This window comes from Antedon bifida, chromosome 7 (genome assembly GCF_963402885.1).
Source record: "Antedon bifida chromosome 7, ecAntBifi1.1, whole genome shotgun sequence".
NCBI lineage: Eukaryota > Metazoa > Echinodermata > Crinoidea > Comatulida > Antedonidae > Antedon > Antedon bifida.
In genome coordinates, this window is record NC_136232.1 from 23,492,656 (window position 1) to 23,517,735 (window position 25,080).

Consider the following 25,080-nt stretch of genomic DNA (forward strand, 5'->3'; position numbering starts at 1 on the left):
CATCCCAGGGGAAATTCCAAGGTACGAGGGTGTCACGCACACTGTCATCTCAGGAGAAATTCCAAGGTACCAGGGGGGTCACGCACACTGTCATCCCAGGGGAAATTCCAAGGTACCAGGGGGTCACGCATACTGTCATCCCAGGGGAAATTCCAAGGTACCAGGGTGTCACGCACACTGTCATCCCAGGGGAAATTCCAAGGTACCAGGGTGTCACGCACACTGTCATCCCAGGGGAAATTCCAAGGTACCAGGGTGTCACGCACACTGTCATCTAAGGGGAAATTCCAAGGTACCAGGGGTCACGCATACTGTCATCCAAGGGGAAATTCCAAGGTACCAAGGTGTCACGCACACTGTCATCCCAGGGGAAATTCCAAGGTACCAGGGTGTCACGCACACTGTCATCCCAGGGGAAATTCCAATGTACCAGGGGGGTCACGCATACTGTCATCCAAGGGGAAATTCCAAAGTACCAAGGTGTCACGCACACTGTCATTCCAGGGGAAATTCCAAGGTACCAGGGGTCACGCACACTGTCATCTCAGGGGAAATTCCAAGGTACCAGGGTGTCACGCACGCTATCATCCCAGGGGAAATTCCAAGGTACCAGGGGTCACGCACACTGTCATCCCAGGGTAAATTCCAAGGTACCAGGGGGGTCACGCACACTGTCATCCCTGGGGAAATTCCAAGGTACCAGGGGAGTCACGCACACTGTCATCCCAGGGGAAATTCCAAGGTACCAGGGGAGTCATGCACACTGTCATCCCTGGGGAAATTCCAAGGTACCAGAATATAAATCCAGGGGATAACAATACCTGCCAAAATATATATAAACGCATTCATGTTCCTTCCCATCAGGCAAATGCGTATTATGGTCGATTCATGTATTTGTGTTTCTTCTATTATTTGTTACAAACTATTACGAAATTCTGAAATAAGCAATGATTTGATAACTCAAATACCTACCTGTATTATTGTTATTCAATTTGATATGAAATATTTGAGTTTAAATACAAACTTAAGCCTGTTTTACTTAAAATCAATAAGTTCATTAGCACATGGCATTGGCAGGACTAAATTTGCCGTTAATTTGTCAACATCAATTTAAATTGTAATTTTTAAAATCCTGATGTTGGTGATAGACGAAATATGTTGTATCTTTAACATTTTGAAGTTTGTTCGTTACACAAATTTTAACTTATGCGCGCATTTATACACAGGGAGTTATCAAAATGAACGGAATTGTACATTGATCAGCCATTGCTAGATGGATCACCCTCATTAAATATATTAAACATCTCTGGGGATGGGATGAAGGGGGTGGGATGAGAAAAATAACATGAGACCATTTTGTGGATTAAAAAAACTCAATTTCCCCCTTGACAAATCATGATACTGTTTTGCAAACTTTGTCTATAAATTTAATCAATTGGAAAACTTTAGCAGCAGCATACTGAATTTAAGGAAACCAGGCTTTATAAAACATTATTAGTAATGATTAGTAACAAATTGTTATGTTAGTTTAAATACACAAAGTGATAAATTGTTAAAAAAGCTAGACTTATAATAGTTATTTGCAGTGTGCAACCTTTATTACCTGTTTGAATTGGCCTAGCACTATAAGCTGTTAAGCCTGGATCGATGAGGCTATTGGTTGAAGGTGAAGGAGAGTTAGTTGGTGGCAGCATGCCTGAAAATTATAATGACAAAGTAATATTTTTTCTTATTAAATATTGTATAGCAGCCTGTGTAAAATTAGCACATTTGTTAATTAGCATTAAGCTGTGCCTACACTATCAAACTATGTGACAAAAAATATGATGTGCCTATATATGGACATGATGATGTCATATCACTACCATATTTGAGCATATCACTACCATATTTGGGCACATCACACTTTTTTTGTCAAACCAGTTTGATAGTATAGACAGAGCTTTAGAGGCATTAAATCATTATTTAAATATATAATAGTAATCTAATAAATAAAATATAATAATGTATATTTTCATGATTATACAGTGTGTATGGGATAACATACAGTATTTCATTACAAAAAATAATATAATTAAAAATTCAATTAAAATTAGATCTATTTATACAAACACATATTTACATAAATAACTGAAATTGTAGAGAAAATATGGTAAATAAATATAACAGTCTTATCATGCGTTTGAACAGTTGATAGACAATTACCACCATGCTACATATTCATATCTAAATTTTTTTTAAATAGAGTCTGTGTTTTTTTAGATCCCTTGCATGATTGTGTTTCTAATAGACAATATGGACTGGATGGGTCACCCTTATTAAATAAGGTTTAAAAAAAACAACAACAAAAACACATGATCTGTGTGTCCCAGGCAGGTAGAGAATTGTAGGGGTGGGGTGTCAACAAGTTAAAGCTAGGTTTTAAAAAATTAAGTGCGTTCAGATATCCAGTAGGTATTGATGAAATTAGGCTTTTTCAGCTATCCAGCTTGGGTGGTTGACGAGTTAAAATTGGGCCTAGCAGAACTCAATAATTTCCATTGGCGTTCTCCATAAAGTTGTGCATAGAAATCAACAAATATTTGCATGACATTTTGTGTACAGAATATTGAAGATAAGGAACACATCTCAAAAAATGCTTCCAAAAAAATATATTTAAATTTTATTTAAGCTACAACCTCTGTGCCATTTATTAATTAATATATTCTCTTTCAATCATTTTGTTGATGATTTTGACTGCTGTCTGACTCATTTTATAACTACAGTACATCCACTTGAAATAAAATACAGTGGAGAAAATTCAAAACAATGAGAGAAAAATAAATGATATATCAAGAATTTAGACATTTGAAAAAAAAAACCATGGAAAATGGTAGTGGTTAATAATTTCCGGACACAGTACATTCTAAATGCATACATCATCCAAACACAAGAGGGAGAAGTCATGACAAACATCCAAACACAAGAGGGAGGATTCATAACAAACATCCAAACACAAGAGGGAGTAGTCATGACAAACATCCAAACACAAGAGGGAGGAGTCATAACAAACATCCAAACACAAGAGGGAGTAGTCATGACAAACATCCAAACACATGAGGGAGGAGTTATGACAAGCATCCAAACACAAGAGGGAGTAGTCATGACAAGCATCCAAACACAAGAGGGAGTAGTCATGACAAACATCCAAACACAAGAGGGAGGAGTCATAACAAACATCCAAACACAAGAGGGAGGAGCCACAACAACAGGAGGAATGGGTCATGACAGATATGTCAAAAAAGTACCAGATCTTGTTTGGCGAGTAGGTGTTCCGCTAGGGGACACAGAGGGTGAACTGAAGAAAGCTTCCAGATCAGCGACGGCATTACCGCCAGATTCTAAGCCACCCTCCGGTTCTAGGATGCTTGGAGTCCAACTGTGGCGTTCATAGCCACGTGACGGCGATCCTATGCTGGGTTGTGCTGTGTTCATAAACGGGTTGGTTGGTGCCAAGCCTAGAGAATAGAAGCCTCATATCTAACAGGGCTATTTAGCTTCATCTTTTAACAATTAAATTATTTTTAGTTATAAAAATAATCATACATATTTACATTATGAGATTACTAATGAATAAAAGCAAGTTATTTTTCAGGTGGGACACGAACCTAATATCTCAAATAACAGGTGTGGAATCATACCATCAGACCATTAAGGATCTAGGTCAAGATTAGTACCTATATACCGTGAAATTTGGTAAACATAATTATATATATATATGTGACCTTATATAGCAAAACACTATATGTTGACAATGTAGGAAACAAAATAAATGCATTTCTTATAATTTTGATCACAACATTAACAAATGGAAATTTAATTCAATGAAGTAAAAAACAAAATCTGTAGTGCTTTAAATACGTTTAATGTGCAAAACATTGAAAGATTGAAAATACAAAAGAAAGAGCAACTTAATATTAAAAACAGGTATGCTATACTTTGTGTATTATCACCACCAAGAAAGCTATCAACGATGCTGGCAGGAGCAGATGCGCTATTTCCCACGTTGTCATCGAATGGCGAACGAGGGCGTGGTACTTTCAAAGCACGACCGACTATCCACAGAATCAAAACAAGCGAAGCATGTAAAGACAAAGAAGTGTAAAGCAAACCAAGTGTCCGAATAAACAGAACGAGAAAAAGAAAGAAAACATTACTAATAACAATGTATAGCTATGAAAAACTTTTGCAGTATTTTTAAAAATGAAATAGTATTCATACATTGCAGTAACAATAAAATAACAAAAATAAAATATACAGTAATAGTAAAACACAATAATGAGGAGTTGCATAAACGTTATATAATCAGTAGCCAATCACAATTGATTTACTAATTATCAACTCCTTTCATCCAGTTAGCAATATTTTTGACAACTGACAATATTTGGTTCAATCTAGTTTAGGTTGGTTTAACTGGTTCAATCTAGTTTAGGTTGGCTTAAGCTGGTTCAATCTAGTTTAGGTTGGCTTGAAATGGTTCAATCTAGTTTAGATTGGCTTAAGCTGGTTCAATCTAGTTTAGGTTGGCTCAAGCTGGTTCAATCTAGTTTAGGTTGGCTTAAGCTGGTTCAATCTAGTTTAGGTTGGCTTAAGCTGGTTCAATCTAGTTTAGGTTGGTTCAAGCTGGTTCAATCTAGTATTTTATCCACAAAAAAAAACAAGGACATTCTGCACACAAACTATAGTTTTGTTTTATACGCACACAGGCATTTAGGCACAAAAAACCAGTCATTAAACCTTTGATGCGTGAAAGTACCGGAAATTGGAACTATACTCATTAGGTTAGTTTTCGTTACTCACAGAATTAAGTTTGATAAAATTCTTCAGGAATATATAGAAACTTTTTTAAAATCTGTTAATATATCCTGTTAATATATGAATATTTATGGTTGATGAGTATTGGAAATGGATTTATTAACGTACAGTTTAGTGTGATGCGCTTGGCACAAGCCCGTCTAATTTTCTGTAATAATATTATTAGAGCAAAGTAAATGATTAAAGCCTGTCTACATTATCAAACTTTATGTGACAAAAAAATGCGCCCATATATGAACATGATGATGTCATATCACTACTAAATTTGGGCATAAACCTACCATATTCGGGCACATTTTTGTCAAACAAGTTTAATAGTTTAGTAGACAGAGCTTAAGAATAAATGCGAGTGTATGTAAAGCGAAGCATTATCATGCAAGTGTCATGTGATTGGTGCTGATCCGATTGGTCTTACCATTCGGTGAGCTCCAAGGCGAGCCGCTCGGCATGCCAGGGTGCATCATTTGTGACTGCGCCTGCAATGTAGCCTGGACGACAGCCATTGGATTCGGTGTTAAGCCCATGAGATCTTCTGACGGTTTACTCGTCGGCTGTGGTTGTGATGAATCTAAAACATGAATGGCTGATTTTATGGATGATTTTCATGACGTATGTAAAGCATTTGAAAGAGCACATGAGATTTGACTTAATAATGAAGATTGGCAAGTAATATAAAACTGTAGCACTAAAGATTGAGATTATTTTGGTACTGGACCTGTGCCAGGATTTGAACCCAAGATTCTGGTAAGCAAGCATGTTCACCACTAAAGCATGTCACTATGAGAATGGTTGGAGCATGAAATTGAAATGTAACCATATTTTATTTCTTTCCCTCTCTTTTAGTTTTGGAAAAGATTATGGGAAAAAAATTGTCAATTGTCAATAACAAAAGAAAGGGATTTTTTGTCCAAAAGTCAAAATCACATTGTATTTTCCTAGAATAGAATAACACACTGCTGGTACTGAATAAACATGGTACACGCCCATCTTGTTGTCTTTGTTTAATCATGGATAATTGAAGGCAAGAAACAACCATTTCCCAGCCAACCATCTCATTTTAGAAAATAGCGCTGATTACCGATTTTATAAGTTCATATATTATCCAGTGGCAGATCCAGGATTATGAAATAGGGGGAAAGAGAGACTCCAGGGCCTAAAAATGGCAAATTTTAGGTGCTGAACTGAAATTAGTATCCTATCTTTTGCATTACAATTAGCAAAATTTAGAGGGCCCCCTCCTCCACCTTGGATCAGCCTATGCTTATTCACTGAGACGAATTGCCTTCTAAACTTTCTGCCATTTTTATTTACACACATTCACTTTTCTGGACCCGAAAATGTTAATATATTTCAAAGACTTACTCGTTGTGGCAACACTAAATAAATCTTGACTAGGAGGTGCGGTAACTGGAGCGGTCACAGCCTGTGGTGGCGCTGATGTATTTGTAAACGGAGAGGTCACAGCCTGTGGTGCTGATGTGTTTGTAAACGGAGAGGTCACAGCCTGTGGTGGCGCTGTGTTTGTAAACGGATTGTTACTTGTTGGTGCTGCACTCAACTCAGATACTGGAGGAGATGTATGGGTTTGCTGTGGATAATAGTTAATATTATGTTAATTAATATATCATAATAATAATTATATGATTTTTGTTTTCATTTTTTGTTCATATAGACCATTCCATCATTTAACTCTGATTATACTCTCCATTTCACGAATACAAACATCCATTATGTTAATAATAAATAATAATAATTTATATAGCGCACATATCCACTAAAAGTGCTCAAGGCGCTAAAGATTTAAAGATTGTCCCCTGAAAAACATTTTTGAAAAATAACTTGGTAAATTAACACCCATGACCATAACTTGGAATTTTAAGTCCAGGATGGGGCTTATGACCACATCTATTTTGTGATGTTCTTACCATCTTCATGGATGCAAGTCTTAATTTTTCTTCTTCTAACGCTTGCTTCTTTTCTTCAGGGTCAATGTTTGCTAGATTTGATGTGAATGCACTCACTGCTGTAGCAATAGTGGCTGGCCTACGAGAAAACAAAAATATAGACGGATTCATTGCGATAGAGCTCTAAGCTCTCTGTCTACATTATCAAACTAGTTTGACAAAAAAAGTGTGACGTGACCAAATATAGTAGTGATATGCCCAAATCTGGTAGTGATATTACATCATCATGTCCATATATGGGCACATCACATTTTTCTGCCATATAAAGTTTGATAGTGTAGACAGATCATTAGAACAAAACAAGGGCAAATATTCAAATAGGGTACTACACAGGTCCCAACTTGGAACAATAAAATATTGGGATACTTAATACAAAACACTAAACCATAATTGATGTCATCAAAAACCTTTAGTTAACCTCGTAGTGGAGCCTAAACGGTAAACTTATGAACTATTGGGATGAGAGACAGGAGAAAACTCTGTTTGACGGTTATTGTGAAACTGGGAGGTCTGTTTTGCATTCTGACAAAGGTGCCATTTTATCTTAGGATGAGTTATTCTAACAGGTGCTTTACGCTTTATTCACACTATATTCAAATAGGGTCTACATCCCCCACCCCGCTCTTCCAAAAATACAAATCCTGTAACATTGACAGGATCTTAGATGATCAAGAACATGGAGGTACTCATATTCAAGTGCAGAGCCAGATTTGTACACTGTATCCAAACCTAATGTCCTTATTCAATTATAATTTATAAAGCTCTGTCTACACTATCAAACTTTATTGTGACAAAAACATGTGATGTGCCCATATAAGGACATGATGGTGTCATATCACCACCATATTTGGGCACATCACACTTTTTTTGTCAAACTAGTTTGATAGTGTAGACAGAGCTTAAGACAATTAACAGCCTCAAAACTGTGCCTATGCCATAATCGGCTTGGCCTCCAGCATACAACCTTATTTACTGTATGTTTGCTATTCGCATCATGTGGATGCTAATGATGACATACCAATTTATATCGTTTTACAAAGCTTACTGTTCATTTAAATTAATACTGTCAAAACAAATACTGAAAACTAATGGTTGATTTATATCATTAATTACAGAGTATGCTTAGAATAGAGAACATTACTTACTTTACCCATTGCGTTTTTTTACTAGACTCCATAGACTGAACATGTTGTTTTAACGCATCGAGAAGACTGCTTGGAGCCTAAGAATACAAAATATGAAAATCAATATTTTAATTACACACAGATTTTTACGCGCGATATAAAAAGCTTTTTACGAATATAATTATAAAATCTGCATAATCATGTGTTTAGAATATTTTTCATTTAAATGCAATTGAAGCATTTTTGTTGATTTTCTTTTAAAACATATCGTAATGAATGCTTTACTCTTGTATGAAGTATAACAATTTTATAAATACACACAGATTTTTCTAGCATTCCGAGTAAAAATGAATTGACGTCAAACAATCTAAAACGCTTAAAGATGTATTGTCCCTTTGACTAATTCCAAAAAAATAAAAAATAACAGATTTCGAAAAAAGGTGGGTCATTTTGAAGTATCATAATAGTTATTAACTATCACCAAAAATTTGTCGAAAAAAAAAATCATTTAACTAAAATACAGACGTTTTTTTGTTAAAAAAATAACTTTGACTTCCAGTCAAAGTTTTCGATCAAAACATATCCCATAATGAAACGCGCTTGTTTGGCTACTCTCTGTATACATAATCATAAAACTTCCTCACGATCTGTGTGAAAATACCTTCTCAACCGTGACGAGTTGTAAACAATCCTAATTAGCATATGCATAATGCGTACTCATGGTTTGAAATCTTTGTTTACTTTCGCTCGCGACGATTTTCCAGACGAAATGTAATCCAACTAATTTACCTGTTAATTACGTAAACTTGTTGCTTTTGGCTCGAATTTTCGACTTAAAGTGAATAACTTTAATATTACTTTGATATGGCCAATTTAAATTTAGAATATTTTGACCTTCATTTTTTTGTGTTTCAAGGGACAATACATCTTTAATAAATTATAATAGTGTACAAGTTTTGCTTTTTTTATAATAGGATGATTATTGTACTGTAATTAACTACTACTATTATTAATATTATTATTATTTATATTATTGTATTACAATAATCATCTTGTTGATGCAGTACCCGCTGCTTTCGTGGGGCTTGAATCCAACCATAGCTCGGTCTAGAGGTACAGTTAAAACGCTAGTGATTTCAAAGTCGTGGATTCAGTCCTGCCCGAGAATTGCATTTTTTCGCAAGTGTTCTCAATGAACAGCTAAAAGGTAGACTATAGCCTCTAGTTATTGTCTTTTTATGATTTTTCCACCAGTCAAGGTTTCAATTTTAGCTTGTTAAGAATTTAAGTATGAAACGCCATGTGTGCCAAACGGTAGTAAAGGATTGATTTCTTTTAACAAATAAACTTATAATATATTATGTGAAGTTATGGTTGGTTTATCATCAATTATCAATCTATTATATAGCAATTAGTAATATTACTTTGCTAAAGTATAGAACTATATACATGCAAAATAATATAAATATTAAGTAAAAGAACTTAACTAATATTTTAAATTATAGTAAGAATGTTAAAAAATGTCATCATGTAAATATTGTTAGAAAATTGATTGGTTAATATGTTGGTGAATAAGTGACAACACTGAAATGTCATTGGCAGATATTGGACTTGCTAATTAGTGACAAACAACCATCTGACGAGTCCACCTGACGAGCCCTTGTAATTTTATAAAGACTTAATTGATTTCTAAAAACAAATTAATAAAAAATACAAAATATTAAAAACACAGATTATTCTGGTTTAAATTCACCCTTATTTTATGTTTTTTTCACACCCACCTAAAAAAACCAACAAAAAAACCCAATCCTGAATCTTTACTATGAATATTCCTTAAGCTCTGCCTACACTATCAAACTTGAAGTGACAACAGAATGATGATCATGTCGTATCACTATCATATCTGGGTACATCACATAGTGTAGACAGAGCTTTAAACTAATCTTCAGACAATTTACACTCACAAAAATGAAAAATGCACATATAAAATTAAAGAAATATTATTAACAAATTCAAAAATATCCCAATAAACACACAATCACATTTTGATAAAATCTCAATCTTGTGCATGCAAACTCAATCTATTCTAAATTATAATTCAGAAATTCTTTAAAAACAAGTTAATGCCTATTGATTAAAGATGATGTTTTGTGGTGATGACCGATTTAAACAAACCAATGGAACTATTATAAACATGATGAATGCCATGGCAACAATGACGACGACAATGAAAAAAATACACAGCCCAAGTATTTTTCATTTGAAATGACCGTCATTTTTCAGCTATTGTCCACCTCAAATGTCCACTTGACCAAATCATATTTTAATATTTAAGAGGGTAAGGACAAAAGGTTAAAGGTTAAAAATCGTAAAAACACAAAGTTAAAACATAATTATAATTACCGAATTATATAAAAGGGTTAGTTAAAAATAGTTTATGAAATCGTTTTAAAAGTTATGTTAATTGGTATATTAGTAGTATTTTACCATGGTAAGCAGTTATAATAGGTTATATAATATGAAGATTTGAATTATAATTTTGTTTTGGTTGTACCAGATAGAGAAGCAATCTAAAAGCCAAAGATATTTAAATGAATTTAACTAAAACAACGCAAAGAAACTGCATGTATTAAAAAAACGGAAAGATGATATAACGCAACAAAAAAAAAACTTTATTAAACTAATAATTTGTGCCGTAAATATTGAGTATATTGCATGTAACTATTAACATAAATTATCTATGGTGCATTTACAGTTGTATGAGATATTATTCTCTACCTGTAGAAGATCGGTCAGCCATTGCAAACCACTTTCTAAGCTGAGAGCCTATTGGAAAAAGGTCAAATTTTATCAATGGAAAACGTCACAGGGAAAGAAGCTAATTAAATAGAACTGATTTGTTGATTACATTGCATCAATTAGTATGCATGAATGATTTTTGAAGTTAACCTGATTCTCCGAAAGAAATATTACTACTAATTGTAGTGTACTGTACGTCAATCTAAATTTGTTGATGTATGCTAAAATGATAAATCAAAACTGCTGGTTGTATTGATTGGAATTGATAATAGGATTGATCATGATGATAATCATAATGATGATAATCAATATAACTGATAATAACATGATGATCATCAATATGTTAATAACCAATATGATTATTTAATGAAGACAATAATCAATGATGATTTAATATTTAAAATATGATAATAACGATATGATGATAATGATTCAAGATGATGATCAATATGATGATGATGATCAATATGATGATGATGATCAATATGATGATGATGAATATGATGATGATCAATATGATGATGATCAATATGATGATGATGAATATGACGAAGATGAATATGATGATGATGAATATGATGATGATGAATATGATGATGAATATGATGATAATAACAATATGATGGTAATCAATATGATGATGATCAATATGATTATAATCAATATGATGATTGTAATCAATATAATGATAATCAAGATGATAATGATAATCAATATGATGATGATTGAATGTAAGCAATATGATGATTTGTATTACAAATCATCATATTGCTTACAATCATCATATGATGATTTGTAATCAATATGATGATCAATATGATGATGATCAATACGATTATAATCAATATGATGATGATGATTGTAATAAATATGAAAATAAAGATGATAATGGTAATCATGCCATGATGATCCTGAAGAATAAATGCTACAGCAATAATTATCTCTCTCAAAAATTGTAAATACTGATAGTAATTACTATTAAAACAATTTAACAAATTTAAATAACTTAAGATTATAATTTATCTTTGAAGAGAGACGGAGGAAAAAATTCCTTTTACACATTTTAAATTTCTTACAAAATTGTACTCTCTCATAGAAAAGAATATTTTACCTACGGATAAAAAAATGAGAATTTATACAAGAAAAAAAAAATTAATTTGATGCCTTTCTACCTGGTACAACCATACAAAAACTTTGAAAAGTTTTGTTCAAAAACAAGGGCATTCCTGTTGCAAACTACCGACAACAAAATATAAAAATCATCAAAACCCCAGGGCACTAATCAGTATGGAATAATTACAAAAAGTACTTAAATTGACCATATGGGTGACCAAATAAGGGCATGACCATCAATAACAATTATATGCAATAATGTGAATGATATTTGGAAATATAAGATTGAAAAATAAACAGATTAAAACAGATTTTAATTTCTGTGCTAAATAAACGTTTTTGCTAATAATAAATATTTTTTTCTAGCTGAAATATGAAAAAGAATTTATGCGAGAACTATACATCTTAGAAATCAAATTATAAACAAATTATTATATACAACTTTGATTTTTTTTGTCAAATACTTTGGTATTCAATGAATGAAAAAAAGGTTTTATAGCCCATATAGTAATTATCCCTTGTTTTTGCTCAAAAGTCTTTCCAGGCCAGATTTCTATAGTGAGTTTATAGCAGGGAAGAGTACAATAATACAATATTTACTCTTCCCTGGTACGTGTAGTAACCACATATAAATAATAATAAAGGCAGCCAATGCATTAGTCAAGTCTTGAGCATTGCAAGCTAGGAATACAGAAACTCACATTTTCAAAACTGATGGGAAGTTGCCTAAACTGGAATAAAATTTAAACAAAATATAACAGATTATAGTTTAGTTACGACTTAATTTGTAAATTAATCTATTTAAAAAGTACAATAACAAACACTGACAACTTCTTTACTACAGGTATGTCCTAAAATTTAATTATCTAATATTTCAAACATAAATAAAAACAAAAACATATTTAAACTTGATTAATGTAAATTCCTAATTAACCAAATCTAACAATTAAAAAAGTATTGTAATAAGGTGATTGTTTCCTAGATCTTGATGTGTAAGCTAAACATCGGCTCCAGCAAACAATGTAATCTTTACATCCTAAAGCTCTGTCTACACTATCAAACTAGTTTGACAAAAAAAAATGTGATGTGCCCAAAAATGGTATTGATGTGCGCAAATATGGTAGTGATATGACATCATCGTGTTCATATATGGGCATATCACATCATCATATCACATAAAGTTTGATAGTGTAGACAGGGAAAAGAACCATGTCAAAATTATTCTACTGCAGTTACTGCAGAAACTAAAATGAGTGTACTGCAATAACATTTGATCGTACTTTGTTGTAATGTAAAAGATTATAACGTCAGTTACTACAATAAACAGTGTGTATAACTATAATATAAATAATCTTGCTAAAAACAAGGTTTAAAGAGTAAACAAAATGTGGTTACTGCAGCAACTGCAGTATAATCATTTTGACATGATCCCTCAATGTACTGTACAACAGTAGGTGTACAATATTCTACTATGACTAAAGTTCATGTTTATGATTGCAAGTGAAACATTATTTTTTCACCACATAATAATAGTATCCTGGATTTATATACTGTAACGCCTAATGTTGTGAAACGCTGAACATTATTACCCCCGGTCATTTTTTTGTGGATCAAACACGTATGGAAACATACTCCCATAATGCAGTTATTAATCAGCGCAAAGTTGTATCTTGATCTTAACCGGGTACCCATTTATACACCTGGGTGGAGAGAGGCAAACGTAAGTAAAGTATCTTGCCTAAAGGATACAAGCAATGCGGCGAGAGTTGGATTCGAACCTCGGTCTCACGATCAGTAGTTCAACAACTTCACATAACATGTACTAATGATTAAAATACAACACGCAGTAATTAGGTTGTACTAAAGTGCCTCCCATTGCATTTGCATTTTAAAACATAATATTCAAAATGTCAACATATTAACTTGTAGATAGATAATCTCTTTGATTAGAATATAGAAAAACAGATTTAGTCAATGTTTACTATTCAAACTTAGACCATTCCATTAATTAATAGGGTGAATTTATTATCATTATATTAAATCTATCTAGCCATGAGAATCAATGTATGTGATGATATTATTGCAACATAGGGTTTTTTGTTTTGACATTTGTAGGTTATGGGTTTGTATTTTATTAATTGTTATAGTTAAACAGTCCAATATGCAAGAAATAATAGTGGAGTTGTGGCTTGGTGGTTATGATGTTTGGCTACACTCCAAGGGTCCTGGGTTCACGTCACATGTCAGGATTTTTTATAAGGAAAAAATTACAACTCCACTCCCAATAATAAGACTTTGTTTATGTAGAGCATCTTGTGTATATGTTTGTCTTGTGAACCTCTGGGTCCCTAATGAGATCAGAAATTGCTGGATGAATCACCCTCATTAAATATGGTCAACAAAAAAAAAATACTCCCTTTTAAAAAAGGACTACTTTTATAAAATATATATATTCTTAAAACACAAGTCTAAAATATGGTCTTTATTTAGAGGTTATACTAAAATAGTCTAAGCAATATGGCAAATAATAGTGAAAAACATAAAATTCTTCCACTGGCTTATAATTTAACTGAAAGAACGCAAGACGATTGATTTTCCTATAATCACTGCAGTCTGTATCTAATTATACAAATTACTGAACTGAAGTGGTTACAAATAAAGGTAAATGATTGGTTGACACAACCGAAGGCTATTTAATTGGACCCTGGACGTGTCAAAGGTCACAATTTAAGACTTTTGAGTAATAACAAGGAAAGCAGAATGTAAACAAAGCACTCACAATTGTTTAATTTATAATTTTACTAGCTTTCAGAATATTTTGTTAAATGTTAGTTTGTTTAATTTAAATTTGTTCGACATTATGTTTAAACAATTTATTAGTGATAATTCTAGCACGAAAAATGTTAAAAGAAAAATACAACCAAAAATGAGAAACACTAAATGACAGTTTAACAGAATGAAGACCAGAAATGCACAAAACACTTAAAACAAACTTGAAAGTATAAACATTGTGAGAAGTACTTACTTTTGCTAAGTCTGGAATTTCTCCTTTATCTATTCCCACTTGCTACAAAAAAAAAAAAAAAAAAAAAAAATTCCAAAAGTATTAAACATTGTCTAAACATGTATTTATCATCCCAAAAACATGAAAAATAAAGATTAATAAAATCAGATTTTGAATAGTCAATTTTGTAGTTTTAACGAAATGAATCAATTCCGGAAAAAAAAAACGAAAACAATTATGTTTTCACTTATAAAATGACAAAATAAACCAAAAACCTATTGGCTAGTAGCCAATTTCAATATTTTTTTATTAATTATAGTTTTTGAAGGTAAATAATATTTTTGGTGATCCAATTTTTGGTCAAAATGGATAACTATTATGTGACATTAACAAAAACAAAACAAAAACATTTTCAAAAATTATTTTTTTCAGGATAATACATCTTTAAGGTGAGGTCAACTAGAGAATGTTCCATTTTCAACTTAAAGGTAAAGGTGAGTCCCGTATTCATGCTGAACGTAGGGGAATGAGCTGTTAGGAGCTCATTGTACTAAACCTCGGCATTATGTGTTCCTTTCCATGCCGCCTTTTTTCTCCCTAGTTTTCAACCAGGTACTCATTTACAGCTGAGTGGACTGGGAGTTGTCGGGAATTGAACCCGGGTCTATCTGTATGACAGTCAAGTGTCCTAACCACTCGGCTATCCAACTCTGATTTTCAACTTAGAAACTACCAAATATTTTCAAGTGCATTCAATTTATATAGCGCCTTTACAAGGATCAAAGCGCTTTACAATGACCGATCATCTGGTGAACATAATTATTTCGGGAAAAGATGGGTTTTCAAGAGTTTTTTGAGAATTATAATTGAAGATGAGTCACGAATTATGATTGAAAGGTTATTCCAAAGGTCTGGGCCTAGCTTTGTGAGCATTTACTGTAACACAAATTGTACCAAAAGCATTTACAAATCTAAATCTCTTTAGTGCACTCTTTATTATGTTTTTCTTTTCTGGAGAAAAAAAAATTAATAAAAAAAAAAAAATTTACCTCTGCTACTTTTAGAAATTCGGAAACTTTGTCCATTCTGATGAGAAATTTCTGATAGAGGTCCAATGCAACTTTACAATCCTTTTTACACATTTCAAAAAATTTCTCTGCAAAACAAATAAAAAATATGTTATAATTCTACTTGTTTTGTTTAAATTATTAAATGGCTGTTTTAGGAGTATCTTTCTTGAATTTCAGACTAATGTTTACTTTTATCAATTCAGGTAAGTTTAATAGACCTATTTCACCGGAATAATAATTATGTTCTTAGGTTTTACAGACAAAATGCGCTGACATTTAGGATTTAAATTCTGCTATTTTCGTCTTTCGGGTTGTCTTACCTAGAAGGTTAATGATGCCATCGTTATAACAAGCAAACAATCGAATACAGTCTTTAAAAAGTAGCATGAAACAACCGGTAATAACGCCATTCGACAGTTGAGATGAATTTACCTGTAACAAAAAAAAAGATATAAATGTTAATGTTAAAAGTTATCTAGATGCATTAAACCATTATATGTTTTAATGTTCATACACAAAGATTGTGAATTACTCAAAGCGAACATTTGAGCAAAACCCTGACATATTCTAACCACTTAGATATCAAATGTAATAATTTAGCATGATCATAGTAGAACACATGAATCTGTAAAAGCGCTAATGATCACTCTGTACTGGGTTCAAAGCTTCAATGAAAATGCACTGTAGAGGGATGTTCTTATAATAGCTCTCCTTCGAGAAGGGCATGGGCAATTTTCGGTTCATCCAGGTAAGCTTGGCACAAAAATAGATTGTTGTTTTTCTTTCCATGAATAATTACCCTTTGCTATAGGCCTATTAAATTTTAATCTGTTATTTACTTTTACGATTCCAATAAATAAAGTACAAGTAGTAAAATAATCAAAACGCTATACATATCATAGCTCTCCTTCGAGAAGGGCATGGGCAATTTTCGGGTTATCCAGGTAAGCTAGGCACAAAATTGATTGTTGTTTTTCTTTCCATGAATAATTACCCTTTGCTATAGGCCTATTAAATTTCAATCTGTTTTACTTTTACGATTCCAATAAATAAAGTACAAGTAGTAAAATAATCAAAACGCTATACAGTTTTGTCTATTTCGACATACAGCATTCAAACAAAATGTCGACAACATTCTGTGTAACCTTAATAAATTACTTATTATGAATAAACGAGCATTAGACACTTTTAGTACTGATAATGCATAAATATCCTGTTGCTAGGATACGACTTTAATGTAGTTCGCAAGGCTTTGGAATCGCAAGTTCTATTTCAGACTTCAAATAAGTAGCAAAACACTGGCTACTACCATAATAATAATCAAGGTGCAGTTAAAAAAAACTGAATTACAACAATCGTGACAATTTATAAAAATAGCAAAAGTTGGTTAAACATAGTAATAAAATTTAACATTAATATTAACATCTCCATTAATCATACATACGTGTAACCTTAATAAACCTTAACCTTAATACATTTTGCATTTAACAGGTCATTTTTACATTATTATCACATTATTATTATTTTACTTTGACACAAATTTGGATCAAATTTATTTCTGATAAAACCTTAGTCAAAAGAAAAAAATACTTAAATTGTCTGTCATACAATGGTTTTTGGTTAAAATTATTTTTAATTGAAATATTATTTAGTTATGGAAGTGAATAACTTCATTAAAACAGGAACATGGGCTATTAAAAGTCTGATTTTATAAATCTTTATTTTTCATGATTTTGGGGGACAATACATTTTTATAAGTGAATAACTTTATTCAAACTACAAAATGGCCTGTTTAAAGTTTGATTTTTTTTCATCCTTATTTTTCATTTTTCGGGATATAATACATCTATAAAGTAAAATTTAGAAAAGAAATTTACAATAAATTATATTTTAACAGACCTCAAACTCCAGTAGACAGTCCAGCTGGTCCTGTAGTATGGGTAGTGTTTTCAACAGCTAAAAAAAGGCAAAAAAAATATTTCATAAAAATATGGTATTCTCAATTCATTTGACCTACGACCCTGTAGTGACCAATCATCATTCAAATGACAAAACCTATATTACTAAAACCATTTCTAAATTTAATGGACCTCTATAAATGTCTGTATTGCCGTAGCAAACATATAAATCTGTGAAATTAATCTTATTCAAGAAAGGCTTAGGTTACGGATTACCATCCTAGTGAGAAAATCTGAGTATCGTATTTAGGGCTAAGGTAACCAGAATGAATTTCAATTACCGAGCAAGTTTATTACAATTTATTTAAATTCTATTGAAAACATAATCAGATAAATATTACATTTTCTGATAGCCGATTGTACTACCACTGTATATCTACAATTTGACTAGTACTCCTGTGATACAGAATCACATGTGTAACACAGGCCATAAGCCAACTCCAACTTTAATCTAACCTTCCACGATATAGGCATCACATGTGATACACATGCGACACTGTATTACAGAATCTTCCTATGATACTGGTCAAATGTCATATGGAGACACAGCACTGTGTTTTCCGATTAGTAATTTTGTAGCAGGCTGATATTAGTAAAATTTGATTAGTAAATTCAATAATAAACATTTCTGCTAAATTTTTGCTCAAAAATAACCATTTAAATCAGTGGGTGGTCATTGACAAAAATCATTAGAATTACCCAAAATGCAATTGGTCCTGGCGGTTAATTCAAACGTTACTGCAGTGTAGTTTACTCGGGGTCAGTAGCTATCAATCAAATAACTGTTATTTTGTGTTGCAGCTAAAAATTGCTCAGCGATAACTGGTTAAATGGCATCCTAACACCAAATTGAATGGGTGTTTTTAACCGTTATTTTGCGCTGCCATTTAACCGGTTACCACAAAATTTTCCTGTTTCTGCTCCCAAGAAATTTGGGTTAATTTATTCACACCGTTTTTAAGCGGGTTATTTTTATGCAGCAGAAACAGGACCTTAATTTCAATAGGCTTTAATTGCTTGCTATCAATTTAAATCAATGGAAAGACACAACTTTATAGTTACTATGGTAAGATGGTAATCAACAGTCTGAAAATTAGACGACCTTCTCAGACCAGAAAAGTTTTTTATTTTTTAAAGACTGATTTCATTAGCGATGTACAGTAATCAAAGGGATTGCTGCGGAATACCTATAGCTTTGGATTTAGCTTTCTCGCGCAGTAAAATAATGTTGATATGATCCCTTATTGTATACTAAAATTATAAAGTCATACCTTTTCTGTATGCATGGACCTCAACAATCCATCTTCTTTTCTATAAAAACAAATATGATAAAAATTGAATACAACATAAAATTTAAAACTACACATAAACAAAATGGTAAGTAGAAATCTTAAAAATTAAACAGAAATAAACCTGGCTGCAACAGTGGAATCTGAAGAGGATACTGTGCAGTACCGTAGTTATTCACAGCTTGAGATATCATAAATAAGCATCGCATTGTGTCTAAAGATAGGAATACATGTACTGTATGAAGTGTCTGCTGAGCTTGCTATTTGCTTTCATTACAATCCACTCATTGATTAACTACTCCATTTCATCAACATTACATCACTCATTTTCTACACAAATTCACAGCATTTTATTTTTCATTCAGAAGATATGATGGCACTAACAGAGCCATGTTAAATTGAAAATGGTAGTACAGTCAACTCTCCCAATACCGGACACGCAGTGTGTTGGACATTCTCATACTGATCGCGAAATCGAGGTTTGAATCCAACTCTCGCCGCATTGCTTGTATCCTTAAGCAAGATACTTATGTTTGTCTCTCTCCACCAAGGTGTATAAATGGGAAACCGGTTAGATCAAAACACAACTTTGCGCTGATTACTATCTGCATTATGGGAGTATGTTTCCATACACGTTTGATAAAAAGAAAAATGACTGGGGTAATAACTTTCAGCGCTTAGAGGTTTCACAACATTAGGCGCTACTGTATATAAATCCAGAATATTATTATTAGGCCTAATCTAAATTTGCTTTTAATGGTAACAAAGAAAATGGGTTCTTTCAACAAAAGTCTGGTTTTGGGAAAGTTTCCAGTTTTTGGACAGCCCAGTATTAAAAGAGTTGACTGCCCTGAAAATTTAATGGTCACACTCACAATCACCACTTTTTTTTCAGTCTTATTATTTTTATACTTACCCTCTTTTCACTCTACAAAAATCAAACGCGACCTGTCTGTACGAGACCGCTTTCTGATTCACGTATTTAGCATATCTTCTGATATATGTAGACATTTCATATCCTATATAAAGCACGTAAAAATAATAACACAAAGACATATTATTAAGATATATAATAAAATCAATAATTATAAATAAAATGTAGGTAGGTTGGTATGATGGATTTTCAAAATTATTTATTTAATTAAAGTATCCACAATTAACATAGTTTTAACATTATAAAAAAACAATGAATATACTGTACAATATAAATACAGTTGTCATAATCAGTGTATGTAGTATAACACAATTATTCCCTGCATTGGCAATATACGTAAATGAAATTGTTACTAATAGTATAATAACAACCTTTCTTTTTTTGTGACCACAAAGATGTTATTAAGATATTTTTTGAGTTTAATTAAAAAATAAGGGTTTTACATGAATACATTATTATTATACATTAATTTGTATGTTAATTTGTGTGTCATTTTCATAATTTATATATAGATTCTTTTAAAGCTCTGTCTACACTATCAAACTTTATGTGAAAGAAAAAATGTGATGTGCCCATACAGTACTGTATATGGACATGATGATGTCGTATCACTAATTATATTTAGGCATATCACTACCATATTAGGGCACATCACACCTTTTTTTTATCATCAAAATAGTTTGATAGTGTAGACAGAGCTTAAGGTCCTAGATCAAAGCCTTGTATGTATTTGTATGCGAGGTGAACAAACTATTTGTATGACTCACTTAATATTACATGACTTGTTTCATTGTTGATATCAATTACCAGTTATGAAGGGACCATATCAAAATGTCATTTTTAATTTCAATATGGATCATGTTTTACAATTATTGTTTTGTTATCAAAACTTCCCTCTAAGTAACATTATTAATTAAAAATATTTATGTAGTTTGTTTTGAGTTTTTAATTTAATAACAATTACCGTATATCCTATGATTTAATCCCAATCCCCTAGAAAATGAAATTTGGCCCACTTTGGGATGGGGACTATACCCAGGGAATCCCTAATTCAGGGAAAAACATGATTATGAAGCATTTATTTTTGTAAAAACTCATCTGAACTACAGTACATCCAGACCAAACGTCAATACTGGGACTATACCTGAGGATATGCCTGTTTGTGAAATTAGACATAAAGTACAGTAAGGTGCAGGCCTTTGTCTTACAGTATGAAAATTATAGATGTGCTACAAATTGCACTCCTCAATACATTCAGGGGTGCTGTAGGTGTACTGTTTGTATTTATGGTGTGTAGAAGTTTACCAAATGTAAGCGTGTTGTAAATCGCACACCTCAAGCGCAGTTTAGGAGTGTGTTACTGTTAGGTGAATGATCACACTCGCTCGCCTTAAAAGACAAGGTCTGGAGGTGGGATTAGACCAGAAGTGGGATTATACCGGAGGATATACGGTAATTGAATATATTTTAATCATGTAGACAACTCGTTAAATATTCGAACCTTGATACAATTTCTTTAATTCCTAATTAATATTTTTTATAATTAATTACTTTATTCAAATATGAACAATAATCAGTGTTGGTTTGTGATTTGTTACAATAATTAATATTATCATATTTGTTTTCAAATGTACAAATTCTAAAATCAAATTAATGTTTTACTTTTAGAAATTTAAAAATAATGCCATTAGAAATAATACAATTCATATGAATTATAATAATTATATTGCATTATGCGTTACTTATTAACTATTAGACAGAAATTACTTGACTTTAAGTGGCATAGACTACACATTACTAACAACCATAATGGCTTTTTCTTGTTACTTCTGCATATTTAATATTTTTATTGAATGTGAACGGTTTTCAGTGTGACTGTGTGTTGCAATAGTACATTGTGGCTGACTAATCTGGCGGGGCCTTGCTTATTAATTGTTTACTGTTGAATATTGATTTAGCCTTTGAATTTCCATGAGACATGTTTAATGAAACGCTGAGAGAGATATTATTAATGTATTAATTTAAAGATATACACCTGTAATCTCACCCATAAAAAAACCATTTAACATTTTTTGTAGAATAGGCCATTTTAATGTCACGTAATAGTTATTCACTTTCGCCAAAAATCGGATCGAAAAACAATTTATTTACCAGAAAAAATGTAATTTAAAAAAAAAAATAGTCAAATGGGTTGCCAGCCAATGGGTTTTTAGTTAGATTTAACTGTTTATTTTGTCTTTTTAATAATCATTATTTTTCATGCTCTTATGCTCTGTGTCCCATTGCTACTGAAGGTACAAATTTGAGAAAAGTTGATATATTCAGAGCATTTTAGTCGCTTTTCTATGAAAAATCCCTCTATTTAGAAGATAGTGTACAGGCCTGAAGGTGGAGGAGCAAGAGAGGTATCGCAATATAAAAACCTAAAGAATTCTCACAATGACAGGATATATATGTTACAGTGAAAGGTTAGAGGTGAAAGGTTAAAGGTGATTGCAAACAAACTCAGATTCAGACAAAAAACAATACATTTTCATTTTGTTTCCTTATTACCAACCTCGACATCCAATCTCCATTCCAAGTCGTGATAATGAGGAAAGTCCATTGACATTTCCGACATGATTTCTTGGATTTCTTTCCGATTTTCCATGTACATCTGAAGCAATTCTTTTTTCAGTTCTTCACTGAAGCCAAGAACTAGAATAGAGTCTTGAAAGTCTATTTCTGATACCTGTTACAAATCGACCATTTTTATTCACAAATTTAAAGGCCAGGTGCGGGCAAAAAATTTCTATTGATCATACATTCCAATAATTATCGATCTATAGTTTCCCCTATGTTTCATAATTTTTCAGATTTTATTTGTGTTACACGAGCTTGTTGAAAATAAGCACTTTCTTATCAGTGGGGGGATAGTTCAAATTACATAGTAAAATCTCTATTCTTTTGTACACACATTTTGTAAATAGAGAGGCATTTTAAAAAGCTAAGAAAAATAAACGGTGTGGTAAAAAATATTATCAGCTGAATAAATATAGGTAATACAACTTGAATATTACATTTCTGATATTTTTATTCAACTTTAGATTTTTATTTTCATGCTATAGCAAAAATTATCCACCGTATCTTTTTTCACCATCTAGGGAGTCACCAGACATGTTATTACATTAGGTTAACTACCTAACTACTGAAAAAAAGTCTTCCTGGTTTTTATGGAAGAATTTTGCCAAATGTTGTATTTGACCATATTACGGGAAATTCAAGTTTTTTCGTCTTGATTTCTGTTACAAATATTTGATTTATGTACAATTAACCAAATATTATATTTAAAATTCATGCCTGTACCTGAGCTTTAAACTTATTGTAAAGCATGCATTCAACTGACATCAGTAGCAACATAATAAGATGATAATTTAACATTAATTAAATGTTTTTCAAGGAAGCATTATTTTTTTATCCTCAACGTGTGCATGCATGACATTAATTATGGCATAAATTACGTAAGTTTGATCATAAATGAAATGGGTTATGCCAATGGTTTTCTGCAAGCCAGTGCGTGTTTAGCTTTCCATTTGTTAAGCTCTCAAAAAAGTGTGATGTGCCCATATATGGACATGATGATGTTATATGACTACCATATTTGGGCACATCACACTTTTTGGTCAACTCTCATTGTTTTTAAGGGCTTAGATAAGTTGTCTTGTATAGATATACGGTCTTACCACGTTGAAACACCGGTTCTCGTCAGATCACCAAAGTTAAGCAACATTGGGCCCGGTTAGAGTTTGGATGGCAGACCATCTGGGAATACCGGGTGCTGTATATAGAGCTGGGGTACCATTAGGCATTTGAAATCAGCACTGCTGCCTCTTATGGCAGCCCCCTGCATCTAGTATCTGCCTCAGACATATTGGCTTATGCCTCTCCTCTGGTTAAGGTGGGCACTGGACATTCAGATGAATGTAAGACTAGTTGACATTGTCGTTTACGACAGAAGTCGGCCATAAAAGTTAGCTTTCAATTCTTAACATAGAAAATGTTCAATTTACAGGTTCCTCTACGACAATGATAGATATAAGTTTAAAGTGGGGAGGGGCACCAAGGGGTACAATACTGTACCTCTTAACTCACTTACCATTAATTTAGAACTTTCTGTCAGTAAATACATAAGTCCCTGAACTCCATTCTGAACTGTGAGAGCATCAACTGATAGTTTTTCTGTAGTAAAAATTATTTCATTTTTTTTATATCATCATTCAGGCAAACACAAGATATTTGAAGTATAATACATAAATAGGTACTGTAATAAAAAAAAGTAATATTTTCACTTTTAATCAAATGCATAAATTTATATAAAGCTCCGTCTACACTGTCAAAGTGTGATGTGCCCAAATATGGTAGTGATATGACATCATCATGTCCATATATAGGCACATTACATAAAATAAAGTTCGATAGTGTAGATATAAGATAGGGCTTAACTTACGAGCAGCTGATTGGTACAGTTTTGGATTTGAACCATTCTTGATAAAATCCAGAGCAATCTGGCAGAACTTTTGTACCACTGAAAAGGTAAATTCGTTTTAAAAGCATGGTATCTGGCTGGGATTGATGCTTACCTTTTTATTTAGTACTCAAGTTACTTTTAGTGAAATTAAAGAGGAAGTGATTTAAAACAATTACTTACAATTACAGTACTACGTCCTAAATATAGCTCTATCTAGCTAGGCCTATAATTTAGTCTCGTAAGCCCAGCTCATAGAGTTTAGCCAATGAGACCCTGGCTGGCTGCTATGTTTGTAATCTTCCTTCTAGTCTAGTTTTAATTAGGCTAGCTAGAGAGTTCAGTTTTTAATACTAATAGAAAACTGAAGACTATTAACACACCATCTATTTCAACTTGGGTTAGAAAGCTAAGATGGTCCTTATGCTCATCTTCTAGCATCAAAAGCATTTTTATATTTAATTCCC

At 32.3% G+C, this 25,080-nt stretch overlaps 1 protein-coding gene, 1 long non-coding RNA gene and 1 pseudogene across 2 annotated transcripts in view; 2 read left to right on the top strand and 1 right to left on the bottom strand.

The window, feature by feature from the left end:
* Positions 1-25,080, top strand: part of LOC144848831 (uncharacterized) — a 183,539-nt gene that overhangs the window by 115,125 nt on the left and 43,334 nt on the right. The gene's annotated exons all lie outside the window — the stretch shown is intronic.
* On the bottom strand, positions 1,493-25,063 carry LOC144848283 (uncharacterized). The gene is made up of 18 exons (XM_078704997.1): positions 24,997-25,063; positions 24,596-24,673; positions 24,229-24,327; positions 22,667-22,765; positions 20,092-20,194; positions 19,158-19,197; positions 17,828-17,884; positions 16,249-16,360; positions 15,908-16,014; positions 14,880-14,921; positions 10,721-10,768; positions 7,964-8,040; positions 6,780-6,897; positions 6,217-6,442; positions 5,270-5,422; positions 3,978-4,094; positions 3,288-3,497; positions 1,493-1,696 (listed from the first exon to the last, which is right to left on the bottom strand). Exons 1-18 carry the CDS (start codon positions 25,061-25,063, stop codon positions 1,524-1,526), a joined length of 1,926 nt encoding a protein of 641 aa, XP_078561123.1. The 3' UTR covers positions 1,493-1,523.
* On the top strand, positions 23,818-23,935 carry LOC144849275 (5S ribosomal RNA; annotated as a pseudogene).

Bases quoted from the DNA above. Each gene is read 5' to 3' on its own strand.
- LOC144848283 (XM_078704997.1), bottom strand. From the start codon at position 25,063: ATGCTTTTGATGCTAGAAGATGAGCATAAGGACCATCTTAGCTTTCTA. The intron at 6,443-6,779 runs GTAAGAACATCA...TATTATCCACAG, and splicing joins GACTTGCATCCATGAAGATG to CAAACCCATACATCTCCTCC. The intron at 5,423-6,216 runs GTAAGTCTTTGA...TTCATGTTTTAG, and splicing joins ATTTAGTGTTGCCACAACGA to ATTCATCACAACCACAGCCG.